General features: G+C 31.8%; 2 protein-coding genes across 4 annotated transcripts in view; one reads left to right on the top strand and one right to left on the bottom strand.

Moving 5' to 3' along the window:
* The window catches only part of LOC107441931 (leucine-rich repeat-containing protein 15-like), a 134198-nt gene extending 125872 nt beyond the window's left edge, over window positions 1-8326 (top strand). For all 3 annotated transcript variants that reach the window (XM_071179425.1, XM_043040162.2, XM_071179424.1), the window contains one exon: window positions 3001-8326. In XM_071179425.1, the coding sequence (XP_071035526.1) occupies window positions 3582-5993 (2412 nt within the window). In that variant the 5' untranslated portion in view covers window positions 3001-3581 and the 3' untranslated portion in view covers window positions 5994-8326. The remainder of the gene's footprint in view (window positions 1-3000) is intronic.
* An 11877-nt stretch (window positions 8327-20203) lies between these two features.
* Window positions 20204-23010, bottom strand: part of LOC107441856 (serine-rich adhesin for platelets) — a 37575-nt gene continuing 34768 nt past the window's right edge. Inside the window, exon 7 of the mRNA XM_071179423.1 lies at window positions 20204-20903. Within this exon, the coding sequence (XP_071035524.1) occupies window positions 20705-20903 (199 nt within the window). The 3' untranslated portion in view covers window positions 20204-20704. The remainder of the gene's footprint in view (window positions 20904-23010) is intronic.

Genomic DNA, 23010 nt, shown 5'->3' with positions numbered 1-23010 from the left:
TTTTTTTGTGATAAAATAAAAAACTTATAGTTGTTCTACTTCTGAACACTGATGAAAACACAAAATGATGGGCTTCATCAACAATCAAAAATATATACATTTATTTTACAAATTCCATATTATTAAGGTGACGTCCTTCAGAGAATTAAAAATACAAAATTATCTTCATCAAAGCCGATGATTTTCATCCCGCGTTCAGTGGCAGACTACTATTTCATATTGTTTTACAACACATGGTTTTAGCCCTCTGGTGGGAAAGACTTTAAAACAAAACTTACAACAGTTACTTTTCTCAACAACTGAAATTTAGAATAGTGTGTGATTAAGAAAAATATGTGAACTGTTTGCAATTTCAAATTAATATTGAAATGTATATAATTCTCTTACGTGGCTCCCAAATTTTGGCTGTATTTCTTTTCCGCCGGTGGCAACGTTTGCTTTGTTTTGTTTACGTTACTACTTCTCTTACACGGTGAATCGATCCATGATTGCCGCTAAAAATGTCACATGCCAGATCCAGTTGAGGTGGCTCAACATATAGCGCTTTTAAAAACAGAAACTTAAATAACCAGAGAACATCAGCTGCAGCAATCTCATAGCTAGGCAGAAGTGAGTAGTCTTTGTCGATAGATCTCTATTTTAGTATTTTTCGAAAGCGCTTTTTTTCATGAATTTATATATTACGAATTTATTTGACGATTTTTTATTTATATTACGAATTATACTATAGCACATTTCTAATAGGTTTAACAAATTACATGTCATTTATTTGAATTCAAATTTATTTTAATAACTTAGTATTTACTAAAAAGATGGGTTATTTTCATGTGGGTCGTGGTGTGGCGGTTGTCCCTCGGTGCCACACTCCTAGTGAATCGTTTGCAGCCGAACATGGCACCGCCGCACCCGTCTCGGGCTTGTCCCCTCGGCCTCCTCTGTTCGTCGAACGACAGTGTTGCTTTTGTCGGGCGTGACTCGGGGCCATGGAACCCTGTGTCCATGCACCGCTGGGTCCACTGGACGATTCGAGGATACACCAACGATGGTTTTCAGAATACCTGGGTGCCCCGTTACGGGGCGGAACATGGTTAAGTTGCGCTTACTAAAAAGATGTTTTATATGCTGTAAATATTACTACTGGGTTATTTTCATGTTTTGATACTCATAAAGGCTTGTTTGAAATGTATTTTCTTTATAAATTTGATAGTAATTTATGCAATTTTGAAATATCCTACCTTGTAAGGATTCTACTTTTCTTGTAGTCAAATTTTTATGGCTGGATCATCCTTATTGTACGAGTTCTTTGTAAAATCTTACCGGAACACCGTTGTGCCATTTTTCGTGTAAATACTGATTAATTCAATTTACTTAATGTGAATATTTCTTGATAGGATTTTATTCGTGATATTTAAATTGAAACGGATGCACCTGTATTTAATCCCTTACATGTTTTTCCTGGAAAATTCTTGATGTTATGATTTCTTGTTAATATGTGTATAAATTACGAAGTTTTGCAGAGTGTTAAGCTGTGGGGATTTTGATGTTACTCCTTACCTGTTGTAATATTTACTACGGGATTTTTGTTCGTGTTTTGTTACTCAAAACGGCTTGATTTTTGTGACTTTGTAACCCTTGATGTTTTAAATAAATCTCTGCGGCCTTCCGGAATGGGGCTGGCCAAGTGGATGGCGGTTTGGGGGGCTGCCTTGCGCGTGCAACAGCCAGACTGTCGAAATTTTAATTTTTGCTCATTCATCCCTTCTTTCGCACCCGCCATTGCAAATTGCTCTAGATCATGGGCCTCCCTGTCGACGCAAGTGTTGCCACCACATCGTTACCAAGTTAAAGTGCCAATCTTTTACTGATGCAGGTCACGTACGCGCAAAGAGTTCTCAGTATCACCTGGATGCCCCCTTGCGGGGGCGGTCATTTGCGGGGGCATTTTTTTTAAAAAAAAAGATCATTTGCGGGGGCATTTTTTTTGTAAGCTGCGCTTACAAAAAAAAATGTATTTTTTTTAAAAAAAAAGTTTTTATATGGATTTGAGTGATTGTTTTGAATTCTTAGAATTTTGTGCATTTGCAATGCACCTAAGTTAGTAGCGAGCGAAGCGAGCTTGGTTTGCGAAGCAAACCATATAAGATTGCGTAGCAATTTTCGGGGGTTGGCGAGCGTTAACGAGCAGGGGGTGCAGCCCACTAGTAATTAGAATAGCTTTATCAGTTTTAGATTTGTGAGGACTGGAAAAAGACTGACAAAACCGATTTTTGGACCCTGAATATTTGGTTTCTTTTTCAGGATTAGATGAGCAGATTTCCTTAGAAGAGTATCTTCATCAAATAAAAATTATTTTGGGCCTTCTAACTGATTCATTTTCAGTTTAGCACTGATGATAATGCTTAGAACCACGATATGTCTTATGAGTTAGAGCGTTCGCCTCCCAATGATGTGAGGTTCAAATCCCGGCGCAGGCTGGTTGATACGAATTCTGGTAGACGGATCAGGGATTAGAATCTCCTAGCCATGGGAGGTTTTCGTGCCTGTCCGCAAATGTGGGTTAACAGCGTAAATGTGGGTTAGCGTTTGTTTACATAAATGTCCCCAATAACGCCCTTTCTTTCTAACCCGAATCGTATCTCAGATATAATCCCGTTAAAGACCTTTTTTTTTAAGGGGCAGCCCATTTTTATCAGTCGTGATTTGACCAATCACTTTGACGTACCAGACTAAGAGAATTTTCATATTTGGCCAATTATCTTCAGAACTGCTGGATAGATTTTCATGAAATTTAGTATGATCATAGGTGAACATATTACAAAAGAAATAACAATTTAACAGCTTTATATAATACATACACATGGTCATGCGTAACACGAAAGTTTTGAAAATATTGTTACTCATTACATAACCTATTCAAACTTCTTGCAGTTCAGTTATTCTATTCTAAACAGTAACTTAATCTTTTGTTTATATTTTAATGAGTCTTTTTCTTCTTTTCAGAGGATGATGGTTAGAATAATGAACTGAGAAGAATGAAAAAGTCACAGAACTACGTGTAACCCATAAAGATTATTCTCAAAGACACAGTTTAAATGCTCCTAAAGAGGACGAATGCATTACTTTCTTAAACACCTCATTTGAGTAAGGAAAAATAGCTTTTTTAATTTAAAAATGCACATAATGTTAGGCTCGCTAACAGGTGGCATTGGCTAACTGGCTGCATAAAAGAACAATAAGAAACTAAAAAAAATGGATTTATAAATAACTAATCGAAAGCAAATTTCGAAGTAACTTTGGAAGTCTCTCGACTATATGTTTCGATTTGCAAAGATGATACAGAATAAACGTTTTACGATGCCCACAGCTGTTACCAGTACTGACGGAAATAATCAATAATAAAATGAAAGAAAGAAATGCAAGAAACTATATGAAATACTTGAAACTGTATTTAACTATGTCTCCCGAACATAACTTGCAGCTCGTGATGAAAACTGAGAAATGACAAACGTACTTGTCATTGCTGTCTATTCTTTTGTTAAAACTTTTGTTTGTGGTATAACTTTAGAGGATTAAACTCAATCATGCTTTTTAGCTTGACTCTCAGTGTTTTCCTAGTTTTGGGAGGACACATTGTCTGTGACCAAAATGCGTGTCCACATTCATGTTATTGTGACGAAAAAAACGAGTACGTCAGTTGCGTAGGAGATGGACTTCAGCGGTATCCTGAAGATGTACCTGAAACAGCAGTGCGTCTTGAAATTCGCAATTACGTAGCTCCAGAAATTTCGTCAAAAGACTTCTCGCATTTATTGATTCTGGAAGAACTGAAACTTCAACAATCGCGCATAGAGAGTATCGAGAATTCTACATTCGCTATGAACGGTATACTTGGAAGTCTTGATTTAAGCCAAAATGCTCTTAGTATTCTTAATGCCCCTATTTTCAGAGGTCTTAATTATCTGCGTCATCTTGATTTGTCATCAAACTTCATCGACAGTTCAGATGACGCATTTGTCGATTTAATGAATTTGGAGCAACTGAACTTAAGGAACAACCGCCTATGCTCCTTAACAACGCATATCTTTAATGGTCTCCACAAGGTTCAATACCTGAACCTTGATGCCAATAACATTTCATCCATTGAAGTAGGTACGTTTCAGTACCTTACAAATCTCGCTCATCTCATCATCAGCAACAATCCCCTCGCCACATTCTCCAGACTTGACTTTTTTGGGTCGAGACTCCAATACATCGATATCTCACACGTGGGTCTCGACCGAGTTCCTCAGAGCTTAACTAAATTTGTTCGCGACTTGCGCCTCACCAAAAACAATCTCACTCACATCAGCGCTGGTGATTTCGATAGTTATCCCTACCTGGGACTTCTGGTGCTAGACGACAATTGCGTCAGTGAAATCGAGAACGACGCTTTGGGAAGGTTAGAATATCTCATGAGGCTGTGGCTTAATGGTAACTGCCTAACAAAAGTTCCACCTAACCTTCCACCCAGTCTCACCGCTCTTTACATGGAAGAAAATAAGTTGACTGACTTGTTCAGCTACAGTTTCAAAGGTTTGGAAAGGCTCGAAACTCTGTTTTTGCAAAGAAATGAAATTCGAAGTGTGCATCCGTGTGCGTTTTGTGATCTCGTGAATCTTAAGAGCCTAGATTTGCAGGCAAATAAAATCGAAAATCTGACTAATGGTGCATTTATGAACTTAACGCAACTTGAAACACTAGACCTGTCACAGAACAATCTCAAAGTTATTGAATCATACGCATTCAGTCCTCTGTCGAGATTAAGTACGTTACAGATGTCTAGGGTACCAACAGTTGTTGAAATAGGGGAAGGGATATTTGATTCCTTACACAATCTTTTGATTTTAGAAGTGTATGACAGTCTGCATTTAGTTCACGCTATCATCAACTCAACTCGTGTACTCCATGGTCTTCACAGAGTCGAAGAGCTCAACATAATGCACAACAGTATAGTCAAGCTGAGATCCGATTTTGCATCATTTTTCCCGGCACTGAAGGTAATAAAAATAAGTGGTAATTTATGGCATTGTGATGAAAGCATCAAATGGTTAGCTAACTGGATCAAGCAATCCAATGTTCAGTTTTACAGCAGTTATAATATTCGATGCTTCACGCCGTCAAACATACAGTTTAAACCTTTGATGATGCTAACTGATTCTGACTTCGATAGCTCTGCCGGAACGAGCAAGACCAAACAGGAAAACGTGCTAACATCTACTATGACGATATCTTTTCCAAGTCCCTCCATCATGACAACTCTAACAACACTAAAGGAATCTTCAGAGGATGATAATATAACAGCTATTGCTACCACTAATGTATCTACAACAATTCAATATAATAATACTGATTTAGACGCCAAAAAGCCAAATGTTTACGATTCAACACTTTTCGATACTTCAGAAGCTGTACTAAACAGTACAAACTTCACCTCTGGTGACGAGCATGTGATGTTGCCAAGAATTTCTGACGATTCTCGTGTAAATTCAGAAATGGAGAGTTTAAATTCAGGCAATGGCTCAGTCCATAGTCATTCCTTTACATATTCCAGCATACATGGCTCAGAAAAAAGTGTAGCTAATATTAGCTCAGATATTGTTCTTCTACAGAGGCGCATGCTGTCGTCCAGGCTGACAGAGACGCCTTACAGCTGGGACAGTGCTGTCACTGTTGTTGTCTTATCAGGGGGGTGTTTCTTACTGATCGTGATCGCATGCCACCTCCGTATAAGACAAAAACACGCCAATGTAAGGCGTGATAGTATTTCCTACTATCCTCAAAAGGATGAAGTGTCTATTGTAACGGACAGTGCCCGAGGTCAGTGTGGATTGGGGAGTAGGTTGTACTTTATAAAGGAAAACAGCACAAATGTTGTGGACTCAAGTAATGGTGACTCACAACTTCAAGAATTGCTGCTACCTAATTCATCTGTAGAAAATGGGTACCTTTACTGAGATTTCAGTTATGAAATCAATGTGTTTTTTTTTTCGATCAAAACTTTTTCCGAACCTGAATCATATTTTATACGGTAACCTTCACTGAAAATGAACTCTTCTTATCATATGGTACAAGAAGGAAGAACTTAAACATCTTTGTTTTAAAAGTATAATACAGTAGGCTCTCGAATATTCGCTGAATTGGGCAGCACGCCAACCGCAGATAATCCACAAAACGGTCAAAAATGCACCTCGTACTTGTTTTTCCTTGTTAAAACACCTGTTATTTACTTTTAACTGAAAGCTTTTAAATAACATTCTGTTATTACAAAAAAAATATAACAAATAAGTGCACAATAGTAGAAGAAATGTCAAAATGTCGATAGGATAGGAAACATATTCATAAACATATTTTTTATAAGAGCATCGTTACAAATATTATCTTTTTTTTCCGTTTCTAAAGACTTGCAAATGTTTGTATGAACAAATAGCATATTTAGCGTCTCCAGCAATCTGAGAGTTAAAAAAAAGTTTGATAACGATTATACAATAGCATTTCGTAGTAAGGTGTTAAACCCTCTTGTTCGCTGCCACTCATCAACCCCTTTGATTGTTTCCCACTGATTGTTACATAATACAGTTTTGTCTACGGAAGTTGAAATTTTTCTCTTGAAATATAAACTAAAAAGATTTCAGTTTTATGCTTGTGCGAGTTATTTAGAAAATGATACTCTTGGCCACCGCGGCGTTATTTATTTTATTTCTAAAAGCTGTGAGTGGCATCAGTTGGCTCGTTTTATATCTTCATGGAACGTTTTTGTTATGCACTTGTCATTAGTTCTTACCTGCTTTATTTATAATAAATATTTTGCCCTAGTTAATTCTTCGTATTTTATTTAATAATTTCAAACTCAATCTTTAATATTTTTAAACCCTGCAAGCTAGATAAGCTTTTAAAACCGTTTGCAACAAGTTACGAGAATTAAAATACAGATTCAGGAACTTGAGCCTCTATTTCCCACGTCCAAACATTTCCCCTATGATTCTATTAAGATCTATTAGTGTTTTTATTAAGATCTATTAGTGTTTTTATTAAGATCTATTAGTGTTTTTTATCATAATTTTGCTTAGTAATCCTTTTTTTCAATAACATTTAAAATTAAAGTTATATTGTTATAGTAAATTTAGTAAGTTCACAACCGTAATTTAATATTTTCACTTATCAAATAGGCTGATATATTAAAAGTAATTCGTGTATTCATCACATAGTGCCTGAAGCTAATCGTTAAGTTCTAAATAATTTAGAGAATCTCCTTACCTGTAATTTATAATAGTATATTAATGTAATTTGCACTAAAAATTAATAATTGTAGAACGATTAATATATTGAAACACCGATTTAAATAAGTTTATCTTAAAATGTAGCGTAATAAAGTAATATCATAAAATTACGTTATTATAAAGGAACAACTCTTTTAATTTTAAACTCTTAATTTAGAACTCAATCAAAATCAAATGAGCAATAATAACAAAGTAGTATAATTAAACTAAACAACACAGGTACCTTTAAATTAGGAGCACGAAATTATTTTATCGGAAAACGATACCTTTATGACTTCTATTAATATTGTGCTGATGACAACCAAAAAAATATGGAAATTAATGTTGGGAGCTAGACACAATCATGCGATGTTTCGTTAGGTAAAAATGCAGTGGCAAAGAAGGAAATCTTTGTTATACCATTATGATTTTATGTTCTATAGAGATGCAAAAATTTTTGTCATGGGACCGGCCACGGAAAATCGAGAGTTTACTGTGTTCTCATACGTTCTAAAACTTATGAATAGTTCATAAATTTATTTGTTCTGTAAAACTAATGATATTGCAAGGAGGTAAACAGGCAATAAAATGTCTTGCACTTCAAAGTCCTTTCCTCGAACATGAAAAATAAAAACAAGTGTTTTTACCATTTATTTGAAAAATTTGCACAGATAGCTCGCCGGAGCAACATAATAAACAATGTGTTGTAAACAGTTCGTGAACACTGTCTACAAAGAAAAAGAAATCACAAACTGAATATCATTAGCAAGAACTTCGCACCAAGGTTTTGGGGGCTTGTAATAAAGGAATGAAGATTTTAAACTGTGTGTATAACGCGTTAAACTTCAGTGATGTTGTATATTTCTGTATTATATCTTATTTTGAAGAAAAAAATGTAATTTTGAAACAATAGTGCAGTAATTTGATGATTATTAATTTATTCACGGTGAACTGTTTATAAATATACAGTGAAACAGTATTTCTGTAAATAATTAGAATGTGACAAAAACTATTAAAATATTATACCTTAATTTTTGTGTATTTCTTTCATCTGTGTCAGTCACTTTAAAATAAGTATACGATAGCAACACATAACATAACATTATTTATCAGATTCTCATAAGAGGATCATAAGGATTCATGAGATCCTCATAAAAGGATCATAAGACTCACAAGATCCTCATAAGGTACTCATAAAAAAGAGAGGATATAAGATGTAGAATTTCATATTTTATTTTATTTTATTACCGGTGTTAAACAGTCAACAAATTTCTTAGGTTTACAGCTATCAAATGTTTAACTTTGAAACATTATAATCTTTAACTGATGTCTGAAGACAAGGGAGCTCTAGAATAAAGCATTGATACAAACTAACCCTTGTGGAGGACTTTCTGATGGAAGTAATTCGCATTTACGCTAGGTGGTGAGGAAAGTCACGAAAATATTTCATGATTAGCCCGACGGCTGCGGGATTCTGTTTTACTACCCCATGAATTGTCTACCACAGAGGATATTTTACTTCAGCACTGTGGTTGGTCAGTAGAATTCGAACCAGCTTGCCACCACTGGGATTCGAACCTTGGTAGCTTTATTGGGAGGCGAACGCTCTATCTCTTGAGGCACCACTACTCTAGATGTAACATTTCAATAAATTTAACTTAATTCGAACATTTTATTAAGGAAAAAAAATTTCTGAAAAAAATTTAAGCAATATTAAACTTAGCTTACTTTTTGGTATGAAATGGAAAAGGAGTTTTTAAGAAATTGCATGCATTAAGAATAGCACAAGGTGCAGGCAATGACAGTTTTAGATAGATATTTCACGAATCCTCGTAAAAGATTACGGAAAAAAACTAAGCGAAAAAAGTTTGACAATTCACATTTGAAGTTAATATAAGCAATTATTCTAAAACGAGTTTATTTGAGGATTCCTGGTGAAATGCAAATTTATTTCTCTCAATAAACTGTTCTGATGGTTTTAATCCCTGCCTTGCTCTTCCCAGACACAATTGCCAATCATAATTTGAAAGCATTTTTTCTCATTTAAGTATATATTTTTAACTTTAACATACATAACATATTTTCATTATATTTTTTTATTTCCTTAACATATTTTCATCTTATTTTTTTTAAAGATCCGAAAATGATTCATTTTATTTTTAAAAACTATAAAACATTCATTTTATTTTTAAAAACTATTAAAGGTTCATTTTATTCATTTTTTTTTAAAGATGTATCATAGTCATCAATGAACACTACCAAAAAGCTTGTTCGTTTTAAATAAATACACATTTTTTTATATTTTTACCTTTCCAAACCCTAATAAGACATTATTAAGGTTCTACTGATCTTATTATAAAATATTTATCATGAGAAACGTCAGTGATAAATGTTATCAGACAGACGCAGGACGCACAGAAGTTTCTTAGAATTACAGGTGCATGATTGAACATTGTAAGATCCTCAGACGACAATATTTCCCAATAACATGAGCAGAGAATTGAAATTTTTAATTAATCTTGTAGTAAACATCGCAGGACAAAAATAAAGCTTTTTCTAAATCTTTTGCGGTAAGGAAAATACTATTCCTGGTTATAACCATAGAATAATAATTTATTCTACGAAGTTTAACAAGTAATTCTAGCAGGGAGAACGAGAAAATCAACTTTTTAGCCCAAATCAACTCTTTGGAAAAAATTGACAACAGCCAAGGATAAATGCTGGTGGGTATAAAATGCTACTTTTATGGTTTATCAATGAGTAATGCATTATTTTATAATTTTATAGCTGACATTAAGCAGCCAACCTAATTCTAAAATTTGATTCTTCTATCATTGTTCAACTTCATAGTCTCGTAATTTGGTACCCAACCCAGAAGACAAGGGAATTCCTGGATAAAGCATCGATGGGATGAACGGAAGTCTGATGGAACTCTAAAAAAAAAAAAATTAAAAAATAATAATAATAATAATAATACAAATTCGTTATAAAAAAATACCCTTTAAGAGAGGAATTTTTTTTTATTTTATTCAAGTTACATTTTTTATTCAAATTTAATAATTTAATTCTAAAATTACAGTACAGTAAAGGTCAAACTAAGCACTTCAGTAACATTCACTGATTTATGAGATTTCTGTTATCTTAGCCTAAAATATTTAGCTCTAAAAGCTCTTACCTTACTTTTAATTCCATAACAGGTAAGCTTAAAGATTTTGCCTTTTCCAAGATGCCCATTAATAGAACTTTGTCATCGTTGGCGGGGCGGGTAACGGTAGGTTTTCGTCCTCCTTCACAATTAGAATTCTCTAAAACTCCCCATCAATATTTCGAACAAATAAAGAAAATTTTCATCTATTAATCCTCATCGAATTAATTAATTTATTCATTCATCATTTATTGTACAAATCCTCTCTTTAAATTCATCAAAGTATTAAAAAGAAGAAAGAGTCAAAAATAATTAACCTCTTTACAGATATTTTTTTTTTCTTAAGTGTAAAATTTTGAGAACTATTGAGACAGTAGTTAATTTTCGTTCCCGTCAAAAATGGGACCTCTGCGGCGACGCTCATATAACAGAAGAAAGCATTTTTTAAATGGTTTATTTTGATACACTATAACAGAAGAAACATTTACATGACAGAAGAAACATTTTTTTTAAATGGTTTATTTTGATACACTATAACAGATGAAACAATCACATAACAAAAGAAACATTTTTTTTAAATGGTTTCTTTTTATACACTATAAAAAATTTCTCAAAAAAAAGTAAATAACTATTTGTTCTTATTTTACCATATTCAACCAATACAAATTACCATTAAAAAAATATGTTGTTCAAACTGTTAACTGTGAGAAAAATTATTCATTAACTATTTTCACAAAAAATGATTAAACAACCAGAGTTTTATCCACGCCAATTTGGCCCACCTTATGAAGTCTCTTAGTTTGTTGAAGCTGAGTACATACTATACAGCCGAGAGGGCTAATCTGTCAATTACAGGACTGACTGCGCCGGGGTTCGAATCCTAGTGTTGACACCATAATGCCACGTGTCACTATTCTTTGACAAAACGCAACTCAACCACAGCCTAGCTTCAATATCCAATCCATTACATAGCCTATGTCCAATTAAATTCAGCTTTAAGGTTTTGAAGACATGCTATTTACATATGATTTCCAAACCATATAATTTTGTATTCACGGTTTTTTGAACGTACAAGTTGTAAACGGTTGGAAAACCGTAAAGGTAAAGAATTGTTCCTAATTGTAAACTTTACGGTTAATCAGATAGACAAACTGCTGCCGGTTACTTTGCCGTTATTTTAGAATGTAAAGTCTAAAAGAGTGCAGAAAAAGAAAACTCAAACATCTTTAACAGCATCAAAATATATATTTATAGACATAATACTTTGTAATGACCAACCTTAATGTAAATATAAATTCGTAGAATCCATGTAGAAATATTACGTCAGTAAACTTTACAGCAGATTACAGCTCGCAAAATTATATTTAAGAATTAAAAGAAAAACAAATGAAAGCCTCCTGACTCGGAAGAAGAGCAGTGGAGTAGTTAAAACTACCAATTTTTTTTAGTACGATTCGAAACAGGAATAACTCTTAATGCTTTACCCAAGAAAAAACTGGTTTTAGATATTTATAATCCTACAGCGTATCTACCACTACAATAATGCAGTTCCAATTCACTAGTATATAAGACATGTTAACTCGATTCTATCCTGAGGAACTTTTTGATAGATAAAGGTTGACATTGTCGATAACTACTAGCTCAACATCGGTGACCCGGCGTGATGTGAGGGGTACCTTTTCATAGATGAAGGTTGACATTGTCGATTGCACCCCTCCCCATATTGGTGACCCGGACGTGATGTAAACACGCCTAAATTAGCAGAAACGCCCACTTCGAAATTAACATGCCTATCTTGACAGTAACGCCCACTTCGATTTGAACACATCAAATTCGACGGATGGTCCACATTGAACAGTTGACTTGCTACTTGTGACTGCGATATTATCCCCCTCCTTGCACTGTTGCTTCTCAGTCTCAATTACACACAACGTACAAAGTGTACACTCGACTGCTAAAGGCAACATAGGAGCGACCGTGAACTTAATACAGCTTACACGATCAGCTCTCAAAAAGTACGGTGACCTTAACACAGCTCTCCCGGCTTCTCACAAAAAAAGAAACAGCATTGAATCAACTAGTGGTATCCGTTCATCGCATTCTATCGAAGATATAATTCTAGTGGGGGAGTACTGTAGCGTATCTACCACTACAATAATGCAGTTCCAATTCACTAGTATATAAGACATGTTAACTCGATTCTATGTTGGGGTACCTATTCATAGATGAAAGTTGACATTGTCGATTGCACCCCTCCCCACATTGGTGACCCGGACGTGATGTAAACACGCTTAAATTAGCAGAAACGCCCACTTCGAAATTAACATGCCTATCTTGACAGTAACGCCCACTTCGATTTGAACACACCAAATTCGACGGATGGTCCACATTGAGCAGTTGACTTGCTACTTGTGACTGCGATATTATCCACCTCCTTGCACTGTTGCTTCTCAATCTCAATTACACTCAACGTACAACGTGTACACTCGACTGCTAACGGCAACATAGGAGCGACCGTGAACTTAATACAGCTTACACGATCAGCTCTCAAAAAGTACGGTGACCTTAATACAGCTCTCCCGGCTTCTCACAAAAAACAGCATTGAATCAACTAGTGGTATCCGTTCATCGAATTCTATCGAAGATATAATTCTAGTGGGGGAGTACTGTAGCGTATCTACCACTACAATAATGCAGTTCCAATTCACTAATACATAAGACATGTTAACTCGATTCTATGTTGGGGTACCTTTTCATAGATGAAGGTTGACATTGTCGATTACACCCCTCCCCACAATCGCTTCATTACTCTTATTGATTAGAATAGTGATTGATCATAGCGTGAAAACGTTTTTGTTCTTTCTGACTTTATTTTTGCAAGAATTACGGAGCAGGATGATTGTATACAGATATTAACCCATTAATGCCTGACCACAATAAGTGGTCTGCTATTTTAGCTTTTAAAAAGAGCAATGCTTTAACTTTCGATCTAAATGCAAATATTAACATCTTTGATATATTGCGGTAGATAAAACAACTTTTTTTTTTTGAAAAATAAATACCAATAAACGCGAGTGGTACCACTTGTTTTCTTTTTTAGGAAAAAGAACTGCACCATTAACCCTTTGACGCAGATGGGACACCGGTGTCCGTTTTATAGATGTTTATTCTGTCTCTCTAATTGCAAGCAAAAAATACATTTTGATATTTTTTTAGCTATAAAAAAACAGTATAATAGTTTACTATAAATGTGTGAGATTGCTTAATAGATCTGTTAAATTGTACTTAAGTATAAAATCCAAAAAGAGCGCCCATGAAAATTCTTTTTCATTTATATTCAAAAATTTATTAATAATTCATTTTGAAAATTAATGAAATTTCAATGACGAATAATTGTTTCTCGTAAATCTAAATTATTGCAAAAAAATGAAAATTTAAAAAATTATTGTTTTAATGTGAGCTGTGTGAGAGATTTTACCTTTAAAGAGGAAAAAAAGAGACCGATTTTTCATGCAATATTTCATGACCATAAATTATTAAATTTTGAATATATCACTTTTCACTTATTTGACCTAAACTATAAAAAAAAACGCATGAAAAATATGTTTAACAAAATTCTACGTCAAAAAGTTGGGAAGGAAGATAGGCACAAATTCGTTTTAAAAAAATTATAGTTTTAAAATTCAAAACAGAAATAAAAAGTAGAAAATTGAAATTTCTAAAAATAATTGAAAAACATTTTTCAAAAAGTGAAAAATAAAAATAAAAAAAGGTGCAAATGCTAGGTTCAATGAAGGTTAATTTTTTTCCCCCAAAAGTAAGAGAACTGGTTTTAAAATACACTCATATTTAAAATGAAAAGATTGATGATGTCAATGCTACAATGTAATACAAATAATAATAATAATAATTACACTTTTTTAAGTAAATAGCATTTCCTCTGGCTATAAGGAAAAATCAGAGCGAAAAGTGAAAGAACATCTTTATAACTTTTGATTTTATAGCCTGATTTTAACGTACAAGAATTAAGTGTCTTAAGCGGTCTTAAATTTAAGGGTTTCAAATATTCGACCGCTGCTATGGCTAAATTGTTAGGGTCATATTTTCTAGATTGCGTCCACTTTTGCTGCATTCATCGAAAGTCAAGAATCCAAATCCGCCGAAAAAAAGGTATGTTTCTTCAATGGAAATACGTTTTTACGTCAGATTTCGTAATTTTAAACATTGTCTGCACTAATTAATTAACACATTTAGGGATAGGAACCCGAATCATTAAGATCTCATCTTAGTACGTTAAAACCTCACTAGCCCTAAAATAGCATTGCTGATACTTATAGTTTACAACCTCTTATCCAATTTAAGTACAAGTGAAAATTTTGTATCGACAGCTAGCAAACTCTTTGTTTAAGAGAAAGTAGGTATGTATTTTTAAATTAATCAATAACTATAAGTAGTTATTCCACGATTACACCTCAATTATTATACATACAAATCTACAAATCATTGAAAAGATATTTCTGCAAAGACTATTTCTAGCTAATCAAGAGATTTTGCACTTCCCAAAGTACGCTCATGGTCTGGGCAGCTCAATATGTGAATATGTCACTAGCAATGCTATGTGAAAGAGTCTATCAGGATGCGTAGCAAAATCTCTCAACAAAAAATAAGCACTCAAAAAATATTTGTAAGCACTGTATACATAAACAAAATGCAAAATAATTTTCATAGACTTTACATGATCATGATAAAATGACTAGTTTCTGACAAAGAACTCCTAATTATATTAGCCGTAATAAAATAATTTTTCGCTTCGATATCAGAGCGTGGAAAATGAAGCCTGACATAGAGAATATCTTGCAAAATGCAGCAGAGTTGCATATGAGAGTGCAATATCTCATCGAACCCAGCTCATGATACGTGACGAAAATCGACGTGGTAAAGAAAAAAATCTCATTTTCGGAAAGGGAAAATTAAGCCCTTTTTAAAAACACCCAATGAAGAAAGCACCATTAAGGGCTTTAAAAGTCGAAAATAAGCACCTTTAAGCACTTTTTAAAAACGCTACGCAACATGTCTATTAATGAGGGATTTAAATGTTAGTTTCAATATGATTTTAAGAACTCAGATAGTAACATCAAAATATATATCCTTTAATTTAGAAATGTGTTTTGTTTTTGGTCTTTTTTTTTTTTTTGTTAAAGCATTACAACTTTTTCAACCTCTCATTTGATAATTTTCCATTCTATAGCAGCCCTAATTTCGTGCTGTAACCGTAAGTAGTGTACGTTATTTATAAACTGTTGCTTTTTTACCCACTTTAACCTCATTCACCTCAGAATTGAACTGCTTATTGAGAATGACAGAAAGTTAAGGAAAGTTCTTAAAAAGTCAGAACAATAGAAGAAAAAACAAAATGCTTGCCAACAGAACTTCTATCTGTGCAGCGTCAACTACAGATCAATTCACATAATTATAATATTATTTATCATAAATCTGATTCTGTGATCAAAACTCTGTATACATTCATGATAAAGAAAAATTCTTTTAAGATGAAGCTAGATGTGTCTATATTGAGAGCTACTTCACTTTTCCTGTTGTTATACTTAAATGAGCTATCACTGTAAATTGTTCTTGCAGAAATTAAGTAAAAAAAAAAAAAAAACTAAATAACCTGATGGGCAATTGTAACCAAATGCATATGTGACAGAACAATCTTGTACGCATTGGTCACAGTCTAGATAGCTTTAACTGCAGCCATAAGACTTAATATAAAGTTAGATCATCCCAATGGTTTTTGAATTACCGCCAACTATGATACAAAAAATTTTCAAAACCACCTAGGGAAACAAATAATTTTTTCCAAGTTTTTTTTAACATTTGTGATATATGAAACACTGTCAATCATACCCTTAATTTGTTGAAAATTACTACAGACCAATGCAGTCATACCAGAAACATTACCTTTTATGAATTTTTATCAAGATAGCCAATACTTAAAAGTGTTTGCTTAAAAAAAATTCAATTTATCACCCTACAATTTAAATTAAATAATCAATAAACTTTTATTTATTAATTTAATTTTTTATATAGGTTGTGATGCTATTAATTATTGGCAGCATATTTCCTAGCTTTTAGATTTCCTTTATTTCATAAATTTAAATATTCCTAATCTTTTTTTTTTCAATAAATAAATCATTTAATTAATTTTAATTCAATTTTATAAATAGCGAATGCAAGTATTTTTATTCTCAATAAATGTAATGGCCATTTTTTTATTTCAATACGCGTGTATATAACTAATTATTATTCACTGTCAGGACAACTGAGCATCAAAATCTGCTTTTCTAAATCTATTTCCAAAATCCATTTTTTCTAAATTTAACCTTTCTTTTTTCAACCACATTAAATAATGCCTATAATGATTCTCTCCTTTACAACAAAGAGTTGATTCTATACTCACTATTGACTTGGCTTTTGATTAGGCAGATCGGGGAGGATTTGTCCCTTGGATAGCAATATTCTTTTTATTTTGCACCTCAAGGTCTGCAGCGAAATTAAATTTTATTGAAATTTTGATCCTCTTTTCATCATCTGCTTCAATCAGATATCTTTAATTATTTATTTATCTAATTTTTATTTATTTATTCATTTATTCATTTGACATAATCAACAAAAATCTATCAATTTTCAAGCTATACCAACTACCACACAATTTTCCAATTAAAGTTACTTGATTTAGGAATGCAATAAGGTCGAACTTCCGCCGGTCTTCTCTAATACATCTAGTGATGAGTCAAAACATACTTGAAAATCAATCCAGACAATTTATAAAGAATTATAGCAATATTGCTCAGTTTTGGGCTACTTAAAAAATAAATTTTTGATTTCTTTTTTATTGTTAAATATGTATTTACTCACTTTTTTTATGAATTCTTAGAAACATTAATTGGTTGTACTATTCTGTTGCTAGACATTGTAGGGATGAATCCTAGAAACAATAATTAGTTTTACCATTCTGTCGATAGACATTGTAGGGATGAATCCTAGAAACAATAATTAGTTGTACTCGTTTGTTGAGTGCCATTGTAGGGGATGGATCCTAGAAACAATTAGTTGTACTATTCTGTCGATAGACATTGTAGGGATGGATCCTGGAAGCAATAATTGGTTGTACTCGTTTGTTGAGTGCCATTGTAGGGAATGGATCCTAGAAACAATAATTAGTTGTACTATTCTGTTGGCATTGTAGGGATAGATGCGTTGTTGCATAAGCATCTTTTTTCTTCTTCTTCTATTGTCCTAGGTAATATAGAATAAATTACGCACTAGTTACTTGTTTCATTACGCAATTTGAATCTCTCTTAAATAATGGAAGAAAACAATCGTGAATCAGCAGTTTATTTTAAAGAAAAATTTCTTGGGATTCATGTTGGGAACATTCAAAAGTCTGTCTAATAAGATTATTGCTTCATTCGCTTTGTGACAGCTGATCAGCCACGATGGTAAAAGGCAAGAAATTTGAATATTGTTGAGGAAAAAATATAAATTAGAACGAATTTATCATAATTCAATCTATCCTTGTCAATGTTAATTTATTTAAATTTCTTCTCATACCATATTTAATCAATTGTTCAGTTTCTTAGGATCAGAAATTAATTTTTAATAAAAAAGTTTTTACCGTTTTAAGTAACATTCCAAATTTAAAAAGTAACAATAAAAATGTGAAATTGTTTATTAGCATTAACGAATTGAAGCTAATAGGGCTCATTCAACATTACTTCATTCGAAATCGTAAATATCTCACCTTTTTTTTTTTTAATCAGAATCAAAAATTCTGCATAAAAATAGTAAATAAAAAAATTTTGAATAATTTTAAATTTGATTTGGATAATTTGAAACAATTGTTCTGGAAATGAAAGTTATTTTCGAGACTAAGTAAAACAAAAGCAATTTAACTGCATTCTCTATTGATAAATCATCATAAGCTTGGCAAGATTAAAAATATTTGAAGAAAAAAAGATTTTTTAATTCTTCTGTAATAGGATTAAAATGGGAGTTTTCTATCGAAAAGTGGCTATTCTGAAGTCCTGAGCGGTTGCAGTCAATTTAATGCCATTGTAACATTTTAAGATTTTGTTTCAATATTCAAATGTAATAATAAGCGTTTCAATAAGTGTTGTTTTTATGATCTTACTAGAACCATAAATTATCATATAAGATAGTAGCTGAATGAAAGCAGTGATAAAGGTGGAAACTGGCCTTAAGAAATCAGATATCCTGAAAAAAAATTGGAGTTTCACTCAACTTATTTTTTCTTAATTGATACATTGAAATCTGTCTTATGACTCAAATGTATTATGATTCAAAAATGACATTCAAAGAAAGCAGTCATAAATACCGGTCTTTTCTAAAAGTATTGCTTAATGTAATGATGAAAAAAATTTAATATATTTAACACTTAAACTTTATTTTTAAATTAAGTTTATGTGCTAAATCTTTGATACTGAGTACTTCTTTTAAAGAATATATGTTAGTCAAATTTTTGGATATTTCAAATTTTTTCTCTAGTTTCTTCAACTTTGATGATATTCATGTTAAACTGAATTTGTCAATCACCATTTTTATTCTTTTTATAACTATTTTATACATTTGATTGTACTGCACTTTTTTTATCTCCTGACAAGGAACAGTTTTATTTTACTTGGGTTGATGAAGTGTTTAAAAACAATTGGAAAATATTAAAACTCTTTGTTTTAAAAACTAAAAAACTACTTAAACTCTTTTAATAATTTGTTAAGTTATTAATTCACAATACAATAGATTAAATTAAATTTTTCAGTATTTTAAGTTGAATATCATTTACTTTATTGGGTAATTTCATTTCAGAAACATCCTTCTTAGAATCTATTTTGGTCAGGGACAAATCTGGGGGACAATATTTGGGGGGAGGGAACAAAATGTTTTTTAAAAAACTTACTGCGCATACACACACTATAATATAATTTCCAATCTTGAAAAATTTCGAGGGGTCCCCTCAGCATGATTTGGTATCATAAGGCCATATTGTTCTTTAATTATAAGTCCTCTAACACAGTTTAATTATACACGTTAACAATGGCATTGCCAAATTCCGTATCAGGCGAAAACCTTGTTCTTGGTTGCAATATCAACACATTTAAGCGAAGAACAAAATATTATAGTTATATCAGGGATTAGCAGTCACTGTGATGCTTACAGATTTGCAATTACCTTAACTCTTTAAAGACCGAAGCAGTGGAAATTTTAAAACCGTTAACATCCTCAGTTTTTCAGAAGAGAAAATTCACAAATGAACTCACCCTCTTTGTTGGGGGTTCTCTTTAGTCATTTGCTTCTCAGCAGGTCATTAGCTCCCCCACGTCACTAATAAATCAAAGGCGTGCTCTACTTGTCAGTGAAACTTCATGGCATTCAAACTGACAATCGGCTTGCTTATTTTTTCCCCTTGGAACGTTNAATGAAAATAATAATTTTATACCTTCTTTTCCACATTGCACTCATTAAATCTTTTTTTTTTCTTTTAAGCAAAACACACATTATTTTTAAAAAATTTCCAGAAACAATAATACTTTATAAATGTAAATAACATAGATCATACTTTGTTTTTTTCTAAATTTTATTGATGTTCTATTATTTACAAATGTAATGAATAGTGTGTCAGTGGAAGACAAAAGTAAGGAAAAAAAATGTGTGATTGTAACTAAAACAGAAAGACAAATTTCACTAATGTGCATAAGATTTTAATCTCATAAAGAACAGTTTTGCTAAAAATGGGTGCACAAAGCACATGCACACACAACAAACATCATGCGATAACAACCAAATCCTTAAGGAAGAAATAGACTACATTGAGCGTGGACGCATCACTTTATGCTTAGGCATAAAAAATAAAAACAAAAACAACATTTTTCACAATATTTTTTGTAACATTTACATTTGTCGATAAAAAAACAAGCCACTTTACAGCTCATTTCATTTACAAGAGTTCCATTTCGCACAAGGGTTTTCCTAGTCTTAGGAAATGAACCCCTCTGCGAGTATATATAGCGAGTAAAATTTCATTGACTTTATACATATGGTTAGCTCAAAATTATAAGCTTCAACAGCAGCTATATATTTTATTAGTAAGAATTTCTTTGAATCCGTCATTTATATATATATATATAACAAACACAAGGTTTCAGTTTCACATTTGTTTGCACTCTGGAGTAAACAATAGGCACTGCTATCTACGTTTGTAACCTCCCCTGGGTTTGTTTGTCCGAGAACACGTGGGAGACATTGAGCTGTCCGGTAATGCAAGCTCTACAGAGAGAACAGAACTCTCTTCTTCTGTATCGGTTATGAAGTCAGAGGCTTGGCGATCTAGTTCCATCATCGCCTCCTGAATCGCATTCTCGAGTTGAGAATTCATTTTGCGACCCCTGAAAAACAACATACTTTATTTTAATAACTGTTTTTAAGATAGAATTGAACCAAATATTTATAGCTGGCCAATTCCATCATTTGCGAATGTCATATTTGTAGAATTTAAAAGCATTTAACTCCTTCGAAAAAAATCGAGCAGTTTAAATAACTTTTCTTAAAATAACTCTTAGTATCATCGACATTATTTACTCCAATTTCTATTAATTTCTAAAAATTTTAAATTTTTTATCAAAATAAAAGCTGGCTATTGCGGACCTAACACTGTGTTACATTCGTAACGCAGTTTTTAATTTAAAAACAAATTTAAACATATTAGAGGTTATGTAATTGATACCAAGAGTTATTTTCAGAAAAATTATAATAAATTTAAATTTACTGAGAAAAAATTTACTGAGTTACATGCTCTTAAAATACATACTGTTAAAATATATACATTTGTAAACTGTGGAATTGCCCAGCTAAAAAATATAAACACTTCATAATGACCAAATCATTAAGTTTTTTGCACAAAACAAGTAATAAAGAAACTGTTTAACTCAAGCAAGAAACTGGGATTAACCTACTTGCATTTAGCACAGAGTAAAACAAATATGATATAAATACATTTAGAGTAGTCGCAAAAAATAATTTACCAATTGTTTAACTCAGACACGAGACCTTACTTGAACCTAGCACTTTGCAAAACTTTATTAAAAACTTGCTTGAAACCTAAAAGGTTAACTAAATACTTTAGCACAGAATAAAACAAATTGACATACATTTAATTCAGTTGTAAGCAAACACAAGAGCTGCCTTTAAAATAAATAATTTATTCATGAAACAAAAAAATTTAATTTATAAGAATTTACTATTAAAAAAAAATCATTTCACTGACTCAAAAACTAAGGTAGGGTCTCTCTCAAACGAAATCTATTTCTTAAAGGTCAGTGTGAGAAAGTGGAGTAATTGTAAATAAAATTGTAAAAAATCCAAAATGAGCTAAGATGGTTTGTTTAAAACACTCTTTTAACAAACAAATGTGTATTAAAATAATATAAAATAATATTTAACTTTAATTTTTAAAAAAAAGCGTTGAAATTGACTTTAAAGGTTACAATTCAATTTTTCACTAAAATAAACCATATAATTCTATTAAAATATTCGACTTGAATATATTATTTTCTTACTGCTTATACACTTTTAATTAAGTTCATTTTGGTTTTTAGTTTATTTAGATATCCGAAATTAATTTTACATTTCTACACTATAAACATTTATATTTGAATATTAACAGAATTTAAATAGAATTAAGAGAATTTAACAGAAAATTAACAGAATTTAATTTAAAAAAATTTTTGAGATTAGGAAGAACATTGAGTAATAGAAATTTATTTTTTTAACAAGTTCTTTTAAAAACTTACAATGGTTAAAGATAGAGGTGATTTCTTAAAATCTAATTTAAATATTCAGCCGTACACAAAAAATTCTTTATCCAAATAAATTATTATTACACTATTGTTTAGAACATACAGCTTTTTTTTTCTTCCTGTGCCAAAATGCTTTACAGTTATTTCACAAAACAAACAAACTGAAATGCATAATATGAAAACAAGAAGCAGTATTAGAAGTCGAAAATATACTTAAAGCTTGACTGATGGAAAATAAAAATTCAAGATATTTTTAATTTAAAATATAAAAAAAACAATAGTATATACTTCAAGGTTATAGCCTTTTTAAAAATGTTACAGAATATTGCCACGCGTGAAATTTTCAGTAATAACGTTTGGGAGAATATGCTTAGGAATACTATCATTTTAGTGAATATCTGAGAGCATTCTTCGAGTCAATATTTTATTAATTAACAGCATTTTATATTTGAATAAGTTGAAAATTAAAAAATAAATTAAGAATAACAATTAATAGAATTAATAAATTTAATCACATTATTTTAAATTTATCAACACAGTCCTTTTTTAAAATAATATAACCACATAATAATTATAGTGAAAGAAGAAAAATTTTTTTTAAAAAAAACATTCTTATTCAAACATGAAAATAATTATTGATTAAGAATTAATAGCTCAATAAAAAAATATGTCAGGAATAAGCATATATATATAAATA

The sequence above is a fragment of the Parasteatoda tepidariorum genome, chromosome 4 (genome assembly GCF_043381705.1).
Source record: "Parasteatoda tepidariorum isolate YZ-2023 chromosome 4, CAS_Ptep_4.0, whole genome shotgun sequence".
In the NCBI taxonomy this organism is placed as follows: Eukaryota; Metazoa; Arthropoda; class Arachnida; order Araneae; family Theridiidae; genus Parasteatoda; species Parasteatoda tepidariorum.
Note: the sequence above shows the minus strand (reverse complement) of the source record. Positions and strands in the feature narration are given on the sequence as shown.